This window comes from Epinephelus lanceolatus, chromosome 17 (genome assembly GCF_041903045.1).
Source record: "Epinephelus lanceolatus isolate andai-2023 chromosome 17, ASM4190304v1, whole genome shotgun sequence".
In the NCBI taxonomy this organism is placed as follows: Eukaryota; Metazoa; Chordata; class Actinopteri; order Perciformes; family Serranidae; genus Epinephelus; species Epinephelus lanceolatus.
The window spans coordinates 19,738,368-19,759,414 of NC_135750.1; the positions used below are offsets into that span (position 1 = coordinate 19,738,368).

At 41.3% G+C, this 21,047-nt stretch overlaps 1 protein-coding gene across 18 annotated transcripts in view; it reads right to left on the reverse strand.

Moving 5' to 3' along the window:
* Positions 1–21,047, reverse strand: part of kcnma1a (potassium large conductance calcium-activated channel, subfamily M, alpha member 1a) — a 185,411-nt gene that overhangs the window by 76,810 nt on the left and 87,554 nt on the right. For all 18 annotated transcript variants that reach the window (XM_033613123.2, XM_033613113.2, XM_033613101.2 and 15 more), the window contains exon 3: positions 18,015–18,076. In XM_033613123.2, coding sequence (XP_033469014.1) covers positions 18,015–18,076 — 62 coding nt within the window. The remainder of the gene's footprint in view (positions 1–18,014; positions 18,077–21,047) is intronic.

The following is a 21,047-nucleotide window of genomic DNA, read 5'->3' on the forward strand; positions in this document are numbered from 1 at the left end:
TAACAGCACCATAACCACAATGTTAAAATGTAAAGTTCCCACGTATCCACGACACACTAATGTACAAATGTAACATATCCCTGGTTTACAGAAATGTACCATACCAACCTTTTTTCCAGCGATTAGAATAAATTATAATACAATATTTTCTTTAAATTGATCCCTCACAATGTGCTTAATGTATGCAAATTGAACTTTATTCCACTGCTGTGCATTACATCAGAGAGAAATCTGCATATACAGTATATAACACATAAACTTCGGTATGTTGTTACTTGGTTTATTTAGCCAACTGAAATTTGGTAAAACAATAACAACACACTTCCACTTCCTTGTCATATCAGAATCATCATAAATTTATGCTGTAACTTGCCTTTTTTCTCTTCTGTCATGCATACATGACCTGATCCTGATCACCTTTCCTCAGTTCAGCTAACAGGACTGATAGGAAACCGTTCTCTGGTAACATCAGCCAGCTCGAAGCTGTCAAGGTCAAACGGTGCTGACAAATGGTGCTTCCCATTTAAACTGACTGAACTGAATCCTTGCCAGCGATATATATTTACATTCCCTGAGAAAACCTCTGTGAATGTAAATTAGTTCAATCAAAATATGGGATTAAAAACACGATTAATAACCAATTAGTGATTTGCCTTTGAGTTTCACTGACACCCTGTGATTCCTCCTCCGAGCCCTAGGGGGTAACAGACCAAGATAAAAGAGCCACTGTAGCTGCGGAGTCAACCACATATAGATTAAACAGCTGAAAATAAACTGAAACTGGTGATTGCTTTGATGTGACAGTACATTCAGCATGCATAAATGATTCAGCATCTGTCAAACACAAATATTCCAACAGATATTCCCTCATATGACACAGACTGCACACAAAGAAAGACACTGCGGAGCTCTCTCCTTTTAACCGAGCGAGCTGGCTGCTGCTTAAAAGAAAAAACAGGCAGATGATGATGAATGAGTCGTGATCTGTCTGGTCTGTCACGTAATCCATCTTCATGTTTACCTTGTGATGATTAACCATTAGCAAGTGGGTGCTCTCAACAAAAGCAATAACAGGCTGTGTGCACACCCCATTCTTCATTCGGTCATGGGCCTATAGCATTTTGCTCCTATGTAATGAGGTAATCCCACTGTGGGAGAAACATGAATATGCATTATGGTTTGGCTGGCTATAGGCGACCTTTGGGAATGTATAGACTGGAAAGGGAACACACACAAGGCCTTTACAAGAGTACACACTTACAAGTCCCATATGTTTAAATTCAAACATAAAAGTATTTGTATGCACAGAGCCCACAGAGGCACAGCGTGAGATCCAGAGTAGAGTTTCCTGCACGATAAGAACCTCCAGAGGTGAAGAGGCTTAATCATCTTCCAGTTAACATCAAACATTTTATCTCATGACGATACATTATAATGGATGACTGAGTACAGACATGCCAGAGAGGACGTATTGCTCCAAGAGGATGATCCAACTTCTAATTCGTGAGTGTGTGATCTGTCTCAAGCATATCCTAAGGACTGATGTGATCTTTAAGATGATGTAAAACCCTGGCTCATGTCCAAGATGATTAAAGTGAGTCTAGTTTGTGCAGCAATTGTTTAAAAATAATATATATATTTTTTGGTTGAGAGGCATTTTCTCATACTGAGCCATCAGAGTTCGGACAGGGGTTGATTTGCTTCTGACCCCTCGAAGGAGATTACATTGATCTGGCCTAAAAACTCAATTATTAACTCACCGCTGGCATCTCCACGTGATTCCTTAGGCATCAAACTAAACAAGGGTGTGAAAACCAACCTGTCATGAATCATAAATACAATATAACATAGGCGGATTGTAAGACAGTGGGCCCCTGGGCACAAATATGAAAAAGGCCACACAACCTCTCCTACACAGCAGCAGGACACAGACTTTGTGGTGGTTTTGGGTCTATTTGTTGTTGCTTTGCATCCTTTTGTAGTTGTTGTCTCACATCTTTTTTGGTTGTGTTGCCTATTTTTGTAATTATTTTGTGTCTCTTAGCAGCTTTAGCATCTCTTTGTGGTCTTTTTGAGTCTCTTCCTGATCGGTACATGTTAATTTGAGTGACATTTCGCAGGTGAAAGCCAGGGTGGCCCCTGACACTTTGGGCCTCTGCCCGGTAAGCCCGTTCAGTAATCCATCCATGCAGCCAAACCCTGCACATAATATTCCTCACATCCATCTACACACAGCACACTGGAGCCCATGCGACCTCACTCCCAAAACGGATCTGAAACCACAACCTTAGCTAACCTTAAAGACCTTTGTGCAAGGGAATGCACACACATTTATGCTAATACAAATACACTGACAAGCACTTCTGAGCACACACACAGATGGTGCACACTGAAGACACCATTTGGAGTGGTCACTGTGGGATTTCCCCTCAGGCCCAGCTCTGGCCTAATTCTGTATAACCGCTCATCTACAGTCACGTGAGCCAAAGCATTCTCAATAACACAGAGAGAGCATGGCGGCACACAGCACGGGCTGAGTGGTACATTGAATTTGTCTTGATTTGGCAATATAAGGCAACACAAAAGCTACACTGTGAGAGCTTTAATGAAGTCATTTTTCTAATCATTATTTAAAAGTAAAATGCATTATCAACCAAAGGAGTGGGAACCTATGGTTTCTCTCTTTAAGCTCAGAAGCACAATAATAAAGAGTTCATCAGAACACAGTGGGAGAGGTTCACAGTCTATTATCGCGGAGCTGCTGAATATGTTTCATTAAATTGCAGTGGGAACTAAAAAGCAAAGATATAAGAATTAATAAGTTGCTGTAAATATTGCAAGTCAAAATGTTTGATTGCACATCTTTAAAGATAAATACTTCTTTAACACAGCTCTGCATACAGAGCAGAAAATAGATGGAGCAAAGAAAAAAAGCAAATAGACAGAATTAGATGTGCTGCATGAGTAGAGCTGTGACTCACCACCTATACACACACAGCCTAATAGTGAGCCATCCGTTCTCTGCTAACATCAAAGCAATATTTCCAAATAATCTTTAATCTTATCTAAACAAATATATAATTGTAGTGACAGTGTGTACTGTGAAGGGTGTGACTTGTAGTGACAAACCCACAGTTTGTCACTAGAGAACTCAACGCTGCTGTTCTCTAGCAAGCATTTTAGCTTCTTTCAACGTATTGTTTTGGTTTTACAGCCTACACCTTTATTGTTTTTAGTTCAGTCTCACTATTCTAGTCAACTATCTGCAAACCTAGATGAGCCTTTAGCAGCTAAAGACCCAGATATTTCCCTCAGGACCTGGAAGAGTGAATATTGGAGTTAAATTTGTTTAGTGGCCAGAAACAAAGGTTACAATATTGTAACCCTAGTTCTATTAGGACAGGCACAGCCTTCTACTGGGCTTTATTGGAGTGTAGTAGAGGGTGGAGCCTGTGAGATACAACACCACAAAATAAATGCTAATGTTGTTCAGTGTGTGCCGAATGTGTGAATAAGCAACTTTGCCGAACAACTTTAAAAGGTGACAATACATTATGTCAGCATTGTGTTTACAGCTTGATGAACCAAGCCCAAGTGGCCAATCAATTAATGTAGGTTTACATTAAAACAGAGAGGGAAAAAATAGGATTTTTGTCTAATTATATCTACTGCAATACATCTACAGCAACTATGGCCTTAGAAAAATCAGTCCAGTGTCGCTGGGAATTAGGTTCACATTGGATGATGTGGCAGCAAATGTCCAGGGATGACATTTAGTGTCAGTGCAGGAGAATATGTGTCCAGTGTTAGTATCGATGTGCGGCACATCTTACTTGTATTAAATGAATCTCTCGCACAATGCAGGACACCAATGTTTTATTTATAACACCAAGGTGGTAACGTTTGAGCACATCTGCTTTTCATCCAACTAAATTTAACTGTGTCCAGCACAGATATACATGATAGTCACATAAAGCCATCACATAACCCAAAAGACAGACATGAGATAAGAAAGCAAGCATTTTAAAACCACATCTGTATATGTATACACATGTATATTTGAATATACACTCTTGCTGTATCCATGTATAAGCTCTTACACCAGCATAGTATAAATAGATCTAAATAAATCATATCTCTCTGGCTGCACACTTTGTTCAATTTAGAAATTTCAGATCCAACTCTTTTCCAGTTACTAGTGGTGCTCCCCAGGGCTCTGTCTTAGGTCCCCTTTTATCTATTATCTACTTTCTACCTCTTGGCTATATTTTTAGAAAATCTGGCATTCAATTCCACTGCTACGCAGATGACACCCAGCTCTATATGTTCACCAAGCTTACTTTCACTCTTCCACCCAATTTCCCTTTTGACTGCTTATTGGACATTAAATCTTGGCTCTTGTACAACTTCCTCAAACTTGGCAGTGATAAAACTGAGGTTCTCCTGGTATCTAAATCTACTTTGGCTAAACCAAATAGTTTCTCTCTGACCACTGACAACTCCAAAGTCTGTCCTTCCCCTCAGGTTAAGAGTCTGGGTGTCATCCTGGACAATACATTGTCCTTCAAGGCCCACATCAATGATGTTACTCAGTTTGCATACTTTCATCTGCGAAATATTAATTGCCTTCACCCGTCACTTAAGACCTCACAGCGCCACTATCCTCGCTCACCATATTGATTATTGCAATTCTGTCCTCTTTGGTCTTTCTCTCAAGTGTCTTCATTAACTCCAGTTGGTCCAGAATTCAGCCGCCCATATCATTACCACAACCCCCTCCAGAGATCACATCACTCCTGCTCTCCAGCAACTTCACTGGCTTTCTGTTGAATATCCCATCGATTTCAAGATTCTGCTTTTCACCTTTAAGGCCCTTCATAGCCAAGCCTCTTCCTACCTGCCTGAACCCCTTCATATCTACACACCCTACTCTTCTGCTCTTAGATCCTCGAGATCACTATCTGCCCACTTCACTATCAGGAGTTCTAGAGCCTTCAGCCGTTCTGCCCTCCATGACTTTCTCAATATTGACTCCCTTTCCATTTTCTAATCCTGCTGAAAACACACCTTTTCAAGCTGGCGTATTTGGTCTGATTTGATGGTGACACACTTATCAGGCACCTATAAATAAAATGCTTTATTACTATAAGATATAAAGTTCTAAAATTATAAGTGTAAATTCATACTAAATAAAAATCCCCAGAAAAAAAAAGGCTTGTAGGCTGTCATCGTGTATGGGATAAGTGCAATCATCTAACTTCCATGCCAGTAACCAGAGTGTGTGTCCAATCTCTAACCACAGAGTTCACTCATCACTTCATTGGTAGAGTCAGAACAAAAACTTTATAAGCTCCTCAAATATGTTAAGTATTGCAGGACATGTATTGGATTTCACAGCACTATATATAGGTGTTTCTGGTTGTGTCTTTTTCCTACACAAAGACCCTGTAAGACAAGACAAAATCCTGATTCCTGCTTTCAATGTCACTTCACACTCCACAATCACAAGGGATTCCTGGCCACATGCTGCCAGTGTCCTGCAGAAAATAGATCTGCCCACCACAGTTCTTATTACTCCTTAAGCCCTGGCACAGCCTGGGGTTACAACATCCTGCCTGACAGGAAGAGGAGTGGGGAAAGAGAGGGAATGAGATGGGGGAGAGAGAGAGAAAGAAAGACAGCAGCAAGACACAGGGAGATAAAAGAGACAGGGAGAGAAGAGAGGTAGTGACAGTAAGAGGGCGAGGAAGAGGGGAAGATGTGAAAGTGACAGAGCGAAAAGGGAGGGGACTGAGCTCCCAGAGGTACCAAAGACAATTTGTCTCATATATATATATATATATATATATATAGCACACAATGCTAGTTTTAGGCCACATGGATATTGCCTGGAGATTCCTGAGCTTCTGTGGTAAACTCCAGTCTTCTTATGTTTGACTTGGTGAATGCCTCTACCACACTAGTCCCCCCTAAACACACTGTGCTTATTAGCAAAGCTAGCACTAGCATACACACACACTTACATGCAAGCACACACACAGGAGAACAGCGACTGCCCGAAGGAAGGCTGCAGAGCATGTACGTCTATTTCAGGACATAAAATGCTTCCCCATGTCAACCTCCTGTGATCAGGAAGTCTGCCTCTGGAAAATGTAACCAAAGAGGTAAAACTCATTTGTTCACAAGGGCAAAGGAGCATGTTGATGATGGCGTTCTAAAAATACTCCTAAACACCTTTAGTCAGTCGGCAGGAGCCAGCCCTTTGTTAGCCCGCACATGACCTTGACTAGCTGCAGGAGCAACAGCAAGGTTGCCCCCTGAGAAAACAATAACAACCACACACTGCTGACGGCTTGACTAATGCTCACAACCACAGAGCAACGCACCAAATCTGAGTCATTCTTCATATCTCACAAATGTCTTCTGCTCTAGTAAGCTCATAGGCATATTTGAATGTTACAGATTCATAGTCTTAGTCTCATTTGTTAGTATACAACAATAAAGAACCCAATTGAAAAAACATGAATGCATTTAGACTGTGATTTGAGCACAATAACTGAACGTCTGGCTTCCATGCAGTATTTCTCCTGAGGGTAGTGCATGTGCGTGTAGGGGAGACAGCAGGGAGGGGTCTGTGAAGCTGAAAGAAGGCCAGGTTAGTGCTTAAATGACTGATTTAGGCCAAGGCACCATTACTAAAATAAGAAATACTTCAGCACCTACAAGGGCAATGGACAAATAAAACCTCCTCGGGGAGGCTAAAAATAGCTAACTCAATTTTTTTATCTGAATGCAAATGACCTGCATTCCGCTTCAAGCACTTCCTCTACAAAGATGTTATTTATTTTAGAGTCCAAAGGAGTAGTTTGTGAGTGAAAATAGCACATCACTGACACAAACCACAGCTTCATACAGTATGCTCAGCAAGGCAATATATTTAAATTGAGAGAATAAATAAGTACAGCATTGTAAAACAAAAAAAAAGAGCTACATCTTCGCAATGGAGAAATTACACTTAATTTATTCAGAAGCCAGTGTTACAGTACAATAGCTAAACTACACACATCACATCACTCCTCTTTTGAACACAAACCAATTAGGAGATAAAAGCTGTGGTTATGTGCCTTATGCAAAAAGGGAGCGTCGTTATCAGCGCACTGATTACCGTCGTCAAGTGAATGAAGTTGGTGGCGCTAGGTTTTATTTGTTCTAATTTCAGGTCATTAAATCAGTGCATTCAGACCTCCTCGTGCAAAATAACCTTCAATAAGTACAAAAACAAATCTACGAATTATATTAATCAAGTAATTATAACAACTCCATCCTAATCCCCTCACTGAGAAAAGACGTGTCAACATTTTTAGATAAATTCAAATCATTCATGTATTCTGCAGCAAAGTTATTAATTATTTTTATATAATAATTACTAGCTGACTTTTCATCACAACACTGAGATAGTAAAAGTGAAATTAAGATAATTTGACATTGAGCAGAGATGACAGGAAACTAATCAGTTTATTAATTTGAGGGTGTTTTGCACACTAATATGTTTGGTAACAAACTTGAGAGCATTTCCTCTTTTGGATCAGTTTGATTTGACTGGTGTGAAAGATGATATTTAAACTCTACTGGGTCTGCTTCAAACTTAAAGCAGTTTGTGGTGCAAATGCAAACTCAGCCGGCAGAAAGATTACGTTGTAGATAGCTTGATAGACAGATATTTATTAGTCCTTCGGAAATTTGTTGTGTGCAGTACAGAAAACATCAGATACATAACACCCACAACGACAGCACCACAACACAAAACATCAACAACAGGGCTCCTCTTCCACATTATAAACCTAGTCACCACATATCATTAAAATGCTCTACATATCATAAGGTGCAGCATCCTCACAATACTGGTGGGAATGAATGATCTGCGAGCCTGACTGGTTTGGAGGGCTGGCACCTTGAACCTTCTGCCTGGTGGGCAACAGCTCCTAACTACCTGGCAATGGAGCAGAAAGTTAGAATGCTCTCTACAAATGAGCGACAGAAGAGAACCAATATATGTCTGTCCACTGCAAACTTTTCTCATAAATAGAATCTGTACTCGAATTTGAAATCCATTATGATTCCTAAATATCTGTAGTCATCTACTATTTCAATATCTTCCCCATCAATAGTCTTTTGTTGGTGGGTGATGTCACCAGCCCTGAAGTCAAAGATAATTTAGTACAGTAGATATGTGATCTTAGCAGGAATCCAAAAACTAAACTACTATTAAGTGTACATGATCCTTGTGCCAATCATGATTACTGTTAACAAAGCAATTTGACATCTATATAGTTATGCAAAATCATTCAGTAACCACAGCAGGATATACAAAATGGCATTTATTCATGCAGTTTTTAGCTGCTCATCCAGCTGCAGTCTCTTTGCTTCGTTACGTGTCGTCGCTATGTACAATACTTTGTGTAACCAATTTGAAATTATATCCTTATTTTTATGTTTGAAATTTCATCAAATCCTGATCAATATTGATGAACCTTTGGTTTGTTTACATTCAAGATTTATTTTGTGACCTATTCAAACTTAACTGTTAATACCTGTACTGTCACTTTAAGAGATCTACCACCATACAGAGAGCTTTAAGGGAGCAACCAGTAGCCATTTGTGGTACGGGTCCTTCCTTCAATCAGCACAGCCGCAGAACACAACGCAGATCATACAGAAGTTAATGGGTGTGCATCCAGCCAGATACAAGAATGCCACAGGACAGACATTTGCATACCTGTAGGCTAGTTACAAAAGTTTGTAAAGTCAAGTAACTACACTGACTCTTGGTTTCACACAGGACACATACAGCAGTCTCCAGGTAGAAAGTCCATGTCAATTCAATTCAATCAATCAATTTTATTTATAAAGCCCAATATCACAAATCACAATTTGCCTCACAGGGCTTTACAGCATACAACATCCCTCTGTCCTTTGGACCCTCACAGCGGATAAGGAAAAACTCCCCAAAAAAAACCCTTTAATGGGGAAAAGAAACGGTAGAAACCTCAGAGCAACTGAGGAGGGATCCCTCTTCCAGGACGGACAGACGTGCAATAGATGTCGTACAGAACAGATCAGCATAATAAATTAACAGTAAAACAGTAATCCGTATGACACAATGAGACAGAAAGAGAGACAGAGAGAGAGAGAGAGAGAGAGAGAGAGAGAGAGAGAGATGCAGGACAGACGGTAATGACAGTAGCTTACAACAACATTAATGAAAGTAATAATATTATCGTTATAGTTCTGGCTACTGTGGTACAATATGTTTAAAGTATATATTAGTATCTGGCAGTATACATGTGTGATAATAATCATATGTGTATAATAACAGTAGAAGTATGACTAATGACTAATGATGGCAGCAGCAGCAGCAGCAGCAGCAGCAGGAGGCATCTGGCAGGACCACGGCAGCAGCACAACCACACACGTCACGCTATCCAGGCACCGCTGCGATATGAGTTAACCTGAGAGACAGTGGAGCACAAAGGCTCCGGAGAAGCCTGAGAAGAATGTCTGTTTGATCCACTCACCACCACACTGGCCTGCCTAACACGGAGCTTCTGTCTCTTTATACTTTACTTGTGTGTCCACCAAGACAAGAGATCCTCATTGACTTTGCACTAGCATTGGTTTTGTGTTGCCAACACATAATTTTTTAACACATTTCGTGTCCACCACTACATAATGTTTTGTTAAAAGTTCATGTACATTTCATGATTCAAATTCTCTGAGGAGCATTTATCCCTCATAAAATTGTCACTTCTTTCCTTGTCTTCATTTTTCATAAATGGTGACCAATCTGAGTTGAATCTGGAAGAGTAAACACAAAGTGGGAGTGTGGCAAGACCTCCCCAACCCAAAAAAAAAGCCACAGAGGCACTTAAATCATCTCTGTTTTGTCCGGGGTTTATTAAGTTAACTGCATGTTTTGAGAGTGGCTCATGCTGTGCTCATGCTGTGGTCTGAAAATAGCCCTTCCGCTCTGCATTGAGGGATATCAGGCAACTGCAACAGCAAATGGCCTTTATATTGCCATGGAGACTTTGATAAACAAAGAAGGCTGGACCAGTCAGAATGCACTGACACCAGGAAAAATGAACAAATTACAGAGCGACTTGGCTAATCTCTCTGGTAATTTTTTCTCTATTAAACTTCAATCAGTGTTTCACGCACTGAATCTGCATTTACTAGACAGAGTGACAGCCAGGGTGATTTCACTCTCATTAGAATAATACCTGAGGGCTAACATGTTATACCATCACACTAATGTTCAGCTTCACCACATGTGAGCTAAGCAGGTCTCCAAGTACTGGGGCCGTTCTCAGCTCATGCTCAGATATCAAAAGCAATTAAAAAGCTTCATTTTTTCGCAGTCTGCAGGGAGAGGCTCTATGAGTGTGATGTTGACATTTGGTATTCTTTTTTTTCTTCCCAAGAACAAATTTTGATAATAATTCACTCATTAGGAATGCAAACAAGCATGTGGTAAAAGGATAAACTGATTTTAAAAAGATTTTAGAAAATGGCTGAAAATCTGGTTTTGAAATAAGTAATTTCTTTCTGTCACAGTTTGGGTATTCAAACCACGTGGGAAAGGTGTCAACTGCGGCTTAAGTCTTCTCATGGTTACATGGTCTTGTCTGATCTACGTTAAGCCTCAGGTAAAACAGATCAAGGAGAGGTCCTTATATAGGTAACCCTTTATCGCCACAAAGTCTGCCAAGCTTGTCTCACTGCTCAGCCATATTTCTCACCTTACCCCATTAATTAGTCATCAGGCACTGTTTCTTTTTTCAGTGCTGACATTGATCGCACACTAATGATAGAGTTACAGGCACAAGCTGCTGCTTATGAGGCCTCTCAGACAAGAGACAAAATTCGTCTATACATGTGTGCACTTCTGCAAGTTAACGTGACAATGCAAGTGTGCGCGCATAATAGCCTGTATGTGTGACAGGGAGGGATCGAGGGAGGAGTGAAATAGAAACAGAAGTGGAGCAGGAACAAGGGCATCCCTTTAAGAACAGCCTGCAGAGACTTTGTCCTACATTCCTCTCTATTTGTTTCATGGGAGCACAGAGGAGGAAAAAGAAGGGATGAAGGATGAGGGATGAGCCAAGGTATTAAAGCAGATTCAGATGTGGGTGGGAGAGGATGCAGTATCCTCCCATTGAAAATATCACCGAAATAGCATCAGTTTGGCAAGTGAAGTCTGCTGCAGAGGAACAGAAAAGGCAGTGTCTTATCGTACATTATTATGTGTTGCGCAGAACTGTGGTAAACAACCACTTTGTCAAAAGAAACAGATGGACGGTCATTCTCAGTAAAGCCACATATTCATTCCCATTCATTCAAAAAACACAGCCCTGTTAACAACAACACGGTTGCCAAGTCAATGACTAGTAATCTCTGTGCTCAACTGGGATGGCAGCCAATTAACAATTCCCTCCTTTCAAACTCCGTCTACCTGCTTCCACAAAAGGCTTTGCAATGTTTGCTGCAGGATATTGGCCAACAGAGCTCCTGCTAGGAAAGCCCCACCTGTCGAAAGCTAAGAACAAAACAACTCCTGGGGGACATGTGCCTGGCCACCAGAAAGGTACGCTTTTCTTCAGCATTTTACCCAGCGTGTGTATGTGTGTGTGTCCTTGCCCCAAGGGGCTACCCCGCTTCACTGAAGTAGACATAAAAGCCCATAGTGCAGCTCAAGCCTCCCAAGGTCCAACCCACATGCACTTATTCCACCACATGTCTCTTTTAGCGGTTACCACGGGGATTCAGCCATAATCCTTTCCATTACTGTTGCCTTTTTTACAGACGATTTCAGAATGATGTTCACTTCATCTGATGGCCAAAATCGCAGTTTGAAAGAGATGGGGAGAAAGTAAACCATTGAGCCTGAATAGTTCATGAGTCTGTACCAAAAGACTGACAATATCTGGTGGAGTAATTATTACTATTAAATGGTTGACTTATAAACATGCACTCATCGATTTTCTCACTCATTAATATTTCGTGGTACGATACAATACGATACGATACGATACAATACGGCACGATACGATACGATATACTTTATTGTCCTTGTAGGGGCATTCGTCTTGAACTCAGGAGCTGCACAAGTTTTGCTGCTTTACAACCATAGTCCAAAAAAACAAAGCATAAGGAAGCGTGAGGACGCTAGATGGAGAGAAGGTCATCTGTAGGGAATTTTTAGCATCTGAGTATGTGGGAATGAATGTGAGTCAGATTTATATTTATGCCAATACCCACAAGGTGATAATCAGAGCAAAAGTATAGGTCAATATTTATGCCCTTGTGCAGAATGTTCTTGGTGAGAATGGACTACTCTCCTTACTGTCTATAAAGACTGTCAGCTTTGTTACAGTTCATATTTAAATCAAAACCTTTCCAGCTTTGAGGCACTATGCAATGCTTCTACCTCCTGTCTGAGCCAAGTGGCTCCACAGAGCTCCATTGTCTCCACTGTGAAGCCACAGAGTTCCACAGGCTGCTCCCCAGCATTCTTACCCATGTGCACAGATTGATTTAGTATGAATCAGTACTTGGAAGTACTAACATAATTGGGCTGGTATCCTTAAAAGTACCAAGCTCTGTACCCAACTCTAAAAAGCAGCAACTGAAACTTTTTAGTTCAAGATTTATTAGAGATCCAACCTTGTGCTTTACTGTAGCTTTTTTGTTATACTATAGACCCTTTTAGAGCCGATGTCACAATGACATCAGTTTGCTAGCTGGAGGCAAAACACGACACACCACCTCAGGGCTGTAGGCTACATAGGAGTCTTAATGTGTCATCTTGTTGTGTTATTGGGTGCTAGAATAGAATCCATTGCCCAAAACTTAAATTTGAACACATACCAGCCGCCACTGCCCGTCAAAAAAAACAACAAAGAAACTAGGGTTAAATGTGATAAGATGAAAAGACTGGACAGAGGGGATCATCAAAAATGCTCGCATGTGCAGCGTACACTTCTTATCAGGTTAGGGAAAAAGTATCTACTGTTGTAGGGATGAATAACATTATGTGTATTAAGGGTTATCATGTCCACTTGGGGAGGTACTTAAAGGAATATTGGACTTTAACTTTTTAGCGCATTAGCTAACATTAGCTTTAATAGCAAAATAAACTAGCGGAAACTGTTCAAGTGTCATCCTCCTTTGTAAGATTGGCATAGTAATCAGCCACAAAGCCATCCCACCTTTGGCAATCATGCCGAATCATCTATCCACTGAGTGAGAGCATACGGGTCGGCCAGTCTGGTCCTGATGGTCAGTTTTTACTTATTCAAGTAAGACTTGCAGTCCCAGAGAGTGAGTGACCTGACATGGTGCGTTCTTAAATTCAGTCTGACGCTCTTCATTAAAATGAGAGCCCTGTTGGTCGTAAAAACAGAGCATTCTATTTCTACATGAATTAACCAACGGTTAAGTTAATCACACATTCACTCCACTCAGAGCTCCATTTGCTGGTCCGTCCCAGACAGAGTGCCAAGAGAGCTCTATGCCACTCCAGAGACTGCAGTGCTGTGGGTAACTGAACAGTACATTCAGACAGCATTTCCAATTTACAAATGGTCAAGTTTTTGGCAATGTGCACTCCGGCACTCGGACTGGGTATTTCTGAATGGACCACTTGTATAATGTTCCTCCATGTTCTAAAACAAGCCAACAGAACTTGCTAGCTAGCGCTGGCTAATGTCTGTGGAGAACTGTTTTGCCTCCAGCTAAGCCCTGCCCACCAAAAAATGTCATACTGTTTACTAACAGTTAAACGGTCTATATCAGTGTTTACTTGTGACTACTTGTTTGGACGTGACATAATAGTTGGGAACTACTTGTCCCTGATGGTCCATATGACGCACGTTGGATTATTTTAAGGTTGGCCAGTTCAGACGTCTTTGGGCGCCAGATATTACGTCACACAGACTGTGGCAGAGATAAGAATAGGTCTTTGTAAGAAGACAATTAAGAAAGACTTCATAGAGCCGACTGTCATGTCGGCTCTATGACATGTCACAATGGGAGTCGAGCACATAAGAGTCTTCAGCTGTTGCAGTGAAAGTATGGCTATAAGACAAGCCTGGCCCTGTTTAGGATGTCAAAGCCCTCTGAGACGGCTCAACCTGCTCTGGGTTGATCAGAAGTCCCCCTGAGAGGACGTGCACACTCAAGTGACAAGCTTGAGCTAATCACGATGATGAGGGAAGAGAGGGCCTCAGCTTAATGGGAGCGCACAGAGATCAGGGCAATGCCTCAGGGAAGTCGACTCACTTTGAAATACATTCAAAAGTGCACTGTAACATACAAGATACTATGATGAAATACTACAGTGAGAGAAACTACATCTCTGCACCAAATACTGTTTCAACTGCTTTCCCTTTTTGCCCTGCAGGATTGACGTTACGGCATTGTACATCTCTGCAAACCCTGTGCCTCCTATTTAATTGTGTCTGTCTGATGGATAGGTTATCAATGTTTGTATATCTGTCAGTGGGAGCATGCTCAAGTGTCAGGTGAGCCTGTCATTCTAGACTTCATTTCAAGGTATCTCTTACATATACATTTAACCTTTCCATAGGTGAAGAGCACAATGCACTGTAACATGTAAAATATGTATGTACATTAATGTGGACATAAGGCCCAATGTTCCAGTGCCTCCCAATCAGGTAACTCTGGCAATTCTTTGCATCACTAACTGGAACATTATAACTGTAACAGCAAGGTACAAGCAGCCGTTTACCTTGATGACATATTGGAGGTTTAATTTCACCCCAACTGCAATAAGTGCTTATTGCCTGCACCCCACCAATTCTCTGTGGCTGCTCTTTGTATAGGATCTTAATGATTCAGTGTTTGATTGAGGTAATTACTTTGCATCCCTAGTCATCATCTGAATATTAAGGAAGATTATATACTTTCATATGAAGCAAATTTGTCTACCGGTGACCCAAATTGGAGACATTGTCTAGCAGTGGAATAAGTGTTTTGAGAAACTCCTGAACTCGACCAGCACATCCACTGTGGAGGAGGCAGAGTTTGAGGACTCAGGGGAGCTGCAACCAGAGGTCTCTGAGGTAGTCAAAAAGCTCCTCAGCAGCAAGACGCCAAGTGTGAATGACATCCGCCTGAGATGCTGAAGGCTCTGGACAAACTGTGTGGCTGTCATGGCTGACGTGAAGTGTCGCACGGGGGTTGGGGAGGGTGGAGGGTGTGCTCCAGTTTTTAGGGAATCATCATTCTGCTCAGGCTCCCCAGGAATTTTGGGTACCAGGAAGGAGGCTCTGACTTACTGTCGAACCTCCAGGAAAAGCAATGTGAATTCTATCTTGGCTGTGGAAGAGTGGACAAGATCTTCACCCCTGCAGGGCTGCTGGTGGGGTCATTGAAGTTTGTGCTTTGTGCTGTGTGGACTTGGAGAAGGCTTACAACCTTGTCTCCTGGGGAATCCTGTCAGGGGTACCTGGGCTGTTGCTACAAGCCATCTGGTTCTTGTGTAACCAAAGTCAGAGCTGGGTCCCTATACTCAGCAAAAGGTCAAACACTGGTACTGTTGGTGATATTTGTGGACAGGATCTAAATGCGCAACCTGGGGAGAGGAGAGTGTCCACTGGGGTGGTTTCCAGCTGAGTGTGAAGCAGCTCGGATGACAATCAGTACCTCAAAGTCTGAGGTCAGGGGTCTCTGCTGGAAAAAAGTGGATTGTACCCCCTTGGGTTGGTAGTGAGTTACTGTCCCAAGCAAAGGAATTCAAGTATCACAAGGTCTTGTTCATGAGTTAGGGGAAAATGGTGCGCAAGACGGACAGGCAGATGGTGTATTGTGTCAGTCCGTTGTGGTGAAGAAGGAGCTGAGCCGGAGGGCAAAGCTCTTGATTTACTAGTCCATCTACGACCCTTACCTATGATCATGAGCTTTGCATAGTGACCGAAAGAATGAGATCACAGATACAACCAGCTGAAATGAGTTTCCTTAATAGGATGGCTGGGCTGAGCCTTAGAGAGGGTGACAAGTTCACACAACCAGAGGGAGTTCGGAGTAGAGCCGCTTCTCCTTTGCGTCAGAAGGGGTCAGTTGAGGTGGTTCAAGCATTTGATCAGGATTCCTCTTGGGAACCTCCCATTCGAGGTTCTCCTGGCATGTCCAATTGATAGACACTCTGGGGTAGACCCAGAACATGCTGAAGTGATTAGATATCTCATCTGGCCTCAGAACATCTCAGGATAAGCCAGGAGGAATTGGTAAATATTGCTGGGGAGATGGACATTCAGATGGCCTTGCTTAACCTGCTGCCCATGTGACCCAGCCACGGATAAGTGAAAGATAGTGAATGGATGGATGGAAATTCGTCTCTCAATTTCCTTTTTTTGCTAAAAATATACCAGAGGCAGAGAGGAAAACAAAGAGGGAGAGACAGAAGGACATAAAAGGAGAGACAGAGATGTGGAGGACAAAGTAAAGGTTTTATCCTGAGGTATAAATGGGTGGCTAGATTCATGCCAAGAATAATTTCCCACTGCTGCTAAAATAAGATTGCATTTTAGATTTACTTATTTTGAGAATCTCTATCCGTGTTTAAGACACTCAGTTCCCTTGGGGACAGGATTTCAAAGTTCACAGATACTGTAGTAAAGCTAGCCATTACTTAAGGATAATATCCTGCACAACAGCCATCAGAGGAGCAAATATGATGAAAAGTATGATATGCTAATATGCTATGGTCCCTTTACAATTAACAATCCATAACCGCAGGCACAACGATAAATATTTGAGCCTTTATTTTGGTAAATCAGTGGTGCATGAACTGTAAAATCAAAGGCACACAGAGCTGGTGTGTGGACCATGGCAAAATGTATTTGGTTATTTCATTGCCAGAGGCACATGCAACAACTTCTACATAATTGGAAACAATAAATTGCCTATTTTGCTTTGATTTAAAATCACTGCACTCTGAGTCTTGTTCCTCTTGAAATGAGGGGAACTATGTACTACAGAAGTTTCTGCGAACTGAAGTCAGGAGGAACAGAATTGCCGCCAGCAAACATACAGTATAAAGCAGCACCTTAAATTAAATTAGCCCGGGAGAGCTAGAACGTTTAACTGTTGAGACAAACCAACCAAAAAAAGCAGAAAGTGTCAGCAAACAAAAGCATTAAGCTAGCTTTTGTGTATTTAATGGTACAGTACATGTTAGAATTGCTGTGTTGTTGCATAAAGAGTTGATTATTACGACTGTATACATGAACCCATTCCCATATCATACCACCAATCAAGGTGCATTAGGCTGAGAAAATGTCTTCAGCTGCCCCTGTGAGCTGCTGTTTATTTTTACCTTTTAATGCAGCATCTCGCCAGCATGGTCTGACCATGGCTCTCACTGCCAAAGCTAATGAGTCAATAGCTCTACCAGACAGACACTCACAAGACTTCAAAACGTTAAAAAAAATCCCAAACTATCCCTTTAAAGGGTACAGTTTGGGTCTGGATGGTGTGAAAATAGCTGCAGTGGTTATCGGAGAGATGCCAGGCCTGCAATCTGTCTCTGGGTGACTGCCAGCCAGGGATACGCATAAACTGACAATACACACACTCACTTACTCACACACAGAACAACTCCCCAACACATACAGTATCTGCCTGTCTCTGTTACCATGGAAACTGACAGGCCTCCCATTGAAAAATCCTCAGATGCAGGTGTGTGTGTGTGTGTGTGTGTGTGTGTACTGTATGTGTGTGCATCACGGCTTGTGGGGGAGTGAATATGTGCATTTGCATATCAGAGATTGCAGTGTGTGGAGATGAGTGAGGACGCATGTGCACCTATCATTCAGATACAGCATGTAGGCCAATGTAAATGCATGCAGTGTTCATTTTTAGCTATATTTCAAGATCAGTATACCTGCTGCAGCATGTATGAAATTTAAACATGTTATGAAATTGATACTTACTCTGAGGAGTCTATAAAGTATATCCCAAGGGCCCCGATGCTGAGCGCAAAGACCAACACCACCTGAGAAGAGAAAGTCACAGACGAAAGCAAAATTACTTTCATGCATGGAGCGGCAACAGCCTCCCAACTCTGCTCATTAATGTGCTCTATAGTAAACAAAGTATTCAGTTGGGGTGGACACAAAAGGCGACACAGTTACAGTATCTATAATTAAGCCGTGCCTTGCCTCCTGTGGGTTGCAGAACATTTTAAAAAACATGCGCTGAATAATAAATGCTCACCCTCATGTCAGCAAATACAGCTTATTAAATACAGGTAGAGTCAAGCCAGCACAATCACAGGAAGCAAAGAAAGGACACACATTTGTAAGCACAACTGTACATCAGAGCGGTAACAATGAGTTGGGGGTGTTGAGAGGAAGTGCTTAGAGAGGACCACAGTTATCAAGTGTTGACATGCACTCCTCAACTACAATGCTGAGTCAATGCTTGCATTGTGTGAGATTGTGACCCTGCTGGACTGGTCTGTATAATGTTTCAGTGACAATATATGTCCGGTAAGGTAAGGTAAGGTAAGGTAAGGTAAGGTAAGGCAACTTGTTTGTGAATCAATTCAAATAAATTTAAAGCAGACCTTGCGATCAATGCCACTTGATTTCAGACTTGCACAAGAAATGCACACCTTTTCTTTTACCGAATTAAATATCTTAGATGGTAACACCTGACTAAATGACACAAAAAGTGAATGTGTTTCTTAAATATATATCTTACAGCATCACAGTTAAATTTTAGGAATATATAAAAGATATATAAAAAAAATATATAAAATATACAAAAGAACTGGAGGCATTTTATGAGCATTTTTTGAGTTCTTATAACAGTTGGTTTTTGAGGTGTGCATAGGCAAGTATTAGTATTCATAATGCATTATAAGCCCCATCAGTCACCCTCTATTTTATAACCAGTCAGGAGCATCCATAAGTCACTTGTAAGTCACATCTATAATGTTTTATGACTGTTAATAGTGCATCAGTAAGCATTATGTGTATTTATGAGTATAGTCATAAAGCATTATGAATGCATTATAATTCACTATGAATGCCCTCATAACACATTATAGATGCAGTCTTCATAGAAAGTGTTATCAAAATGGATTTTTTGCTAGAGGATAAAATTATTAGAGAAAAAAATATATTCAAATTTGTTCTTGTTGATGCAGAAAAGTGAAAACCTGTTTGGATATTAGTCATCGAGAGTAAATGTCAGCTTTCTCTTGTTCCACACCCTAGGAAAAAAAAAATGGCAACCATGCACCGCAATCATCCCCTCCAGCGAACTGCACTTGCAAACATTTGAATTCACATCACCATCATCATCACCGCCGTTATCATAATCATCACCTTCGCAACAGCTGACCAACGTAGCCGTGCACAATAGTTTCTCCCCTGCGATCTTTTCTCCTATTCAGCCGTCTCACAATAGGAGCCCACTGTCCCTGCTGATTGTGCTTTTCATTATTGATGATGGGAGCTTGATTACTTTCATGTGATGGTCCTTTGGATTGATCCTATGCATTGTGACTGAGGTATGAAGTAAACACCCCCCATTCCCTTGCATTTTTAATGGTTTGCTGCTTGAATGGAGGACGATGGCAATCCTGGCCCAAGAGTTGTCCAGGGTCGGAATTACCTTGCGAGCCAAAGACATCAATGATGCTCCAAACAAAGGAGATGGGGGGAAGGTTCAAGCTGAAACTCTACGATAACATCAGGCTTTTTGAATGAAAAGCACTTCAAAGGTCTGATTAGGAAGGGAATCATTTGACTGGAAGGCATTATCTGATCCAAACACTCCCCTGTTGTCTATACAGGAATTAAAATGTCTTTTTCCCACAAGGTGGCACAGTATGCTTATAGTGAGTTAGTATTTTACAGGTGCAAAGTGATCGCCAAAGGCTAACTGGCTAAAGACTTCAAAAAATCTGGGGGTGTGGAGTTAGAAAGAAGTGAAGTTACCAGACATCTGTAGCCCTCTCCTCACCTCTGCTTAACTCTAGCAGCTGGAGGCTACATTAGGTTGAAGATATACTGTGCATTCCAGTACCCATACTAACATACTATATACTGTAGTATGCCAGAAAAAGGTTTAGTATGTCCCAACACACATTGGTATGTCTAATGCAGTATGCCAAAAATACCAGGATGTTCTACTACATCTGGTCCGATTCTGCAGTATGCAAGCCAACCTGCTTTTCTGGCTATTCTGACCCACAATCCTCTGCACAGCGGAGATCCGTCACATCAACTGAACCACAAACAGATGACAGCTTGACAACTCTTGACAGATGTTTGACAGTTGTCAGAAATTGTGATGATGGCTGACAGCGCATTCAAGTAACTGATGACTAATCTAACAGGGATAATAGGAATGTTAATGGTGGACAAAATTATAAATATCACAAACAAGAAAAGGACATAACTATAAAAATAACAACGACAGAGAACTGCAGATTTTCACTGTTGAAAATATAATCTGTGAGAATCTACAAACTGTGCAGTTATAACTTTTAAGTTAAACTACACACATAGCAAAGTAACAACAGCAGAGCTCTGCTGGTTGATCTCCATCTCTAGCAGACTCTGTAAGTGGTGTTTGTTTTATCTCCAAGGAAACAGAAATAAAAGCAAGAGGGTCAAAGTTCAGAGCATAATGTTATGAGAAAGTAGTATGTCCCAATTGTGTGCTTACTGCATGCAACAGTACGTACTTTTTAAGGGCAGCTGCAGTACCTACTAAAAGTAAAACAAAAAGTATGCGATTCAGAACGCACCCATACTTGCTTTTTAACCCCATGTTCACATTGATAATAGGCTGCATTGTGAATTTATTGTTCACATACTTGCCTATGTACCACACGTGTTACTGGAGGGTCCCACTAAAGTGCACACTAGAGCAGGGGTCCGGCCACGGGGGTCCACATTTGTCATTAGTTCAAGGTCCCACAGGTCAATACATTTAGTGTCATATTTGCA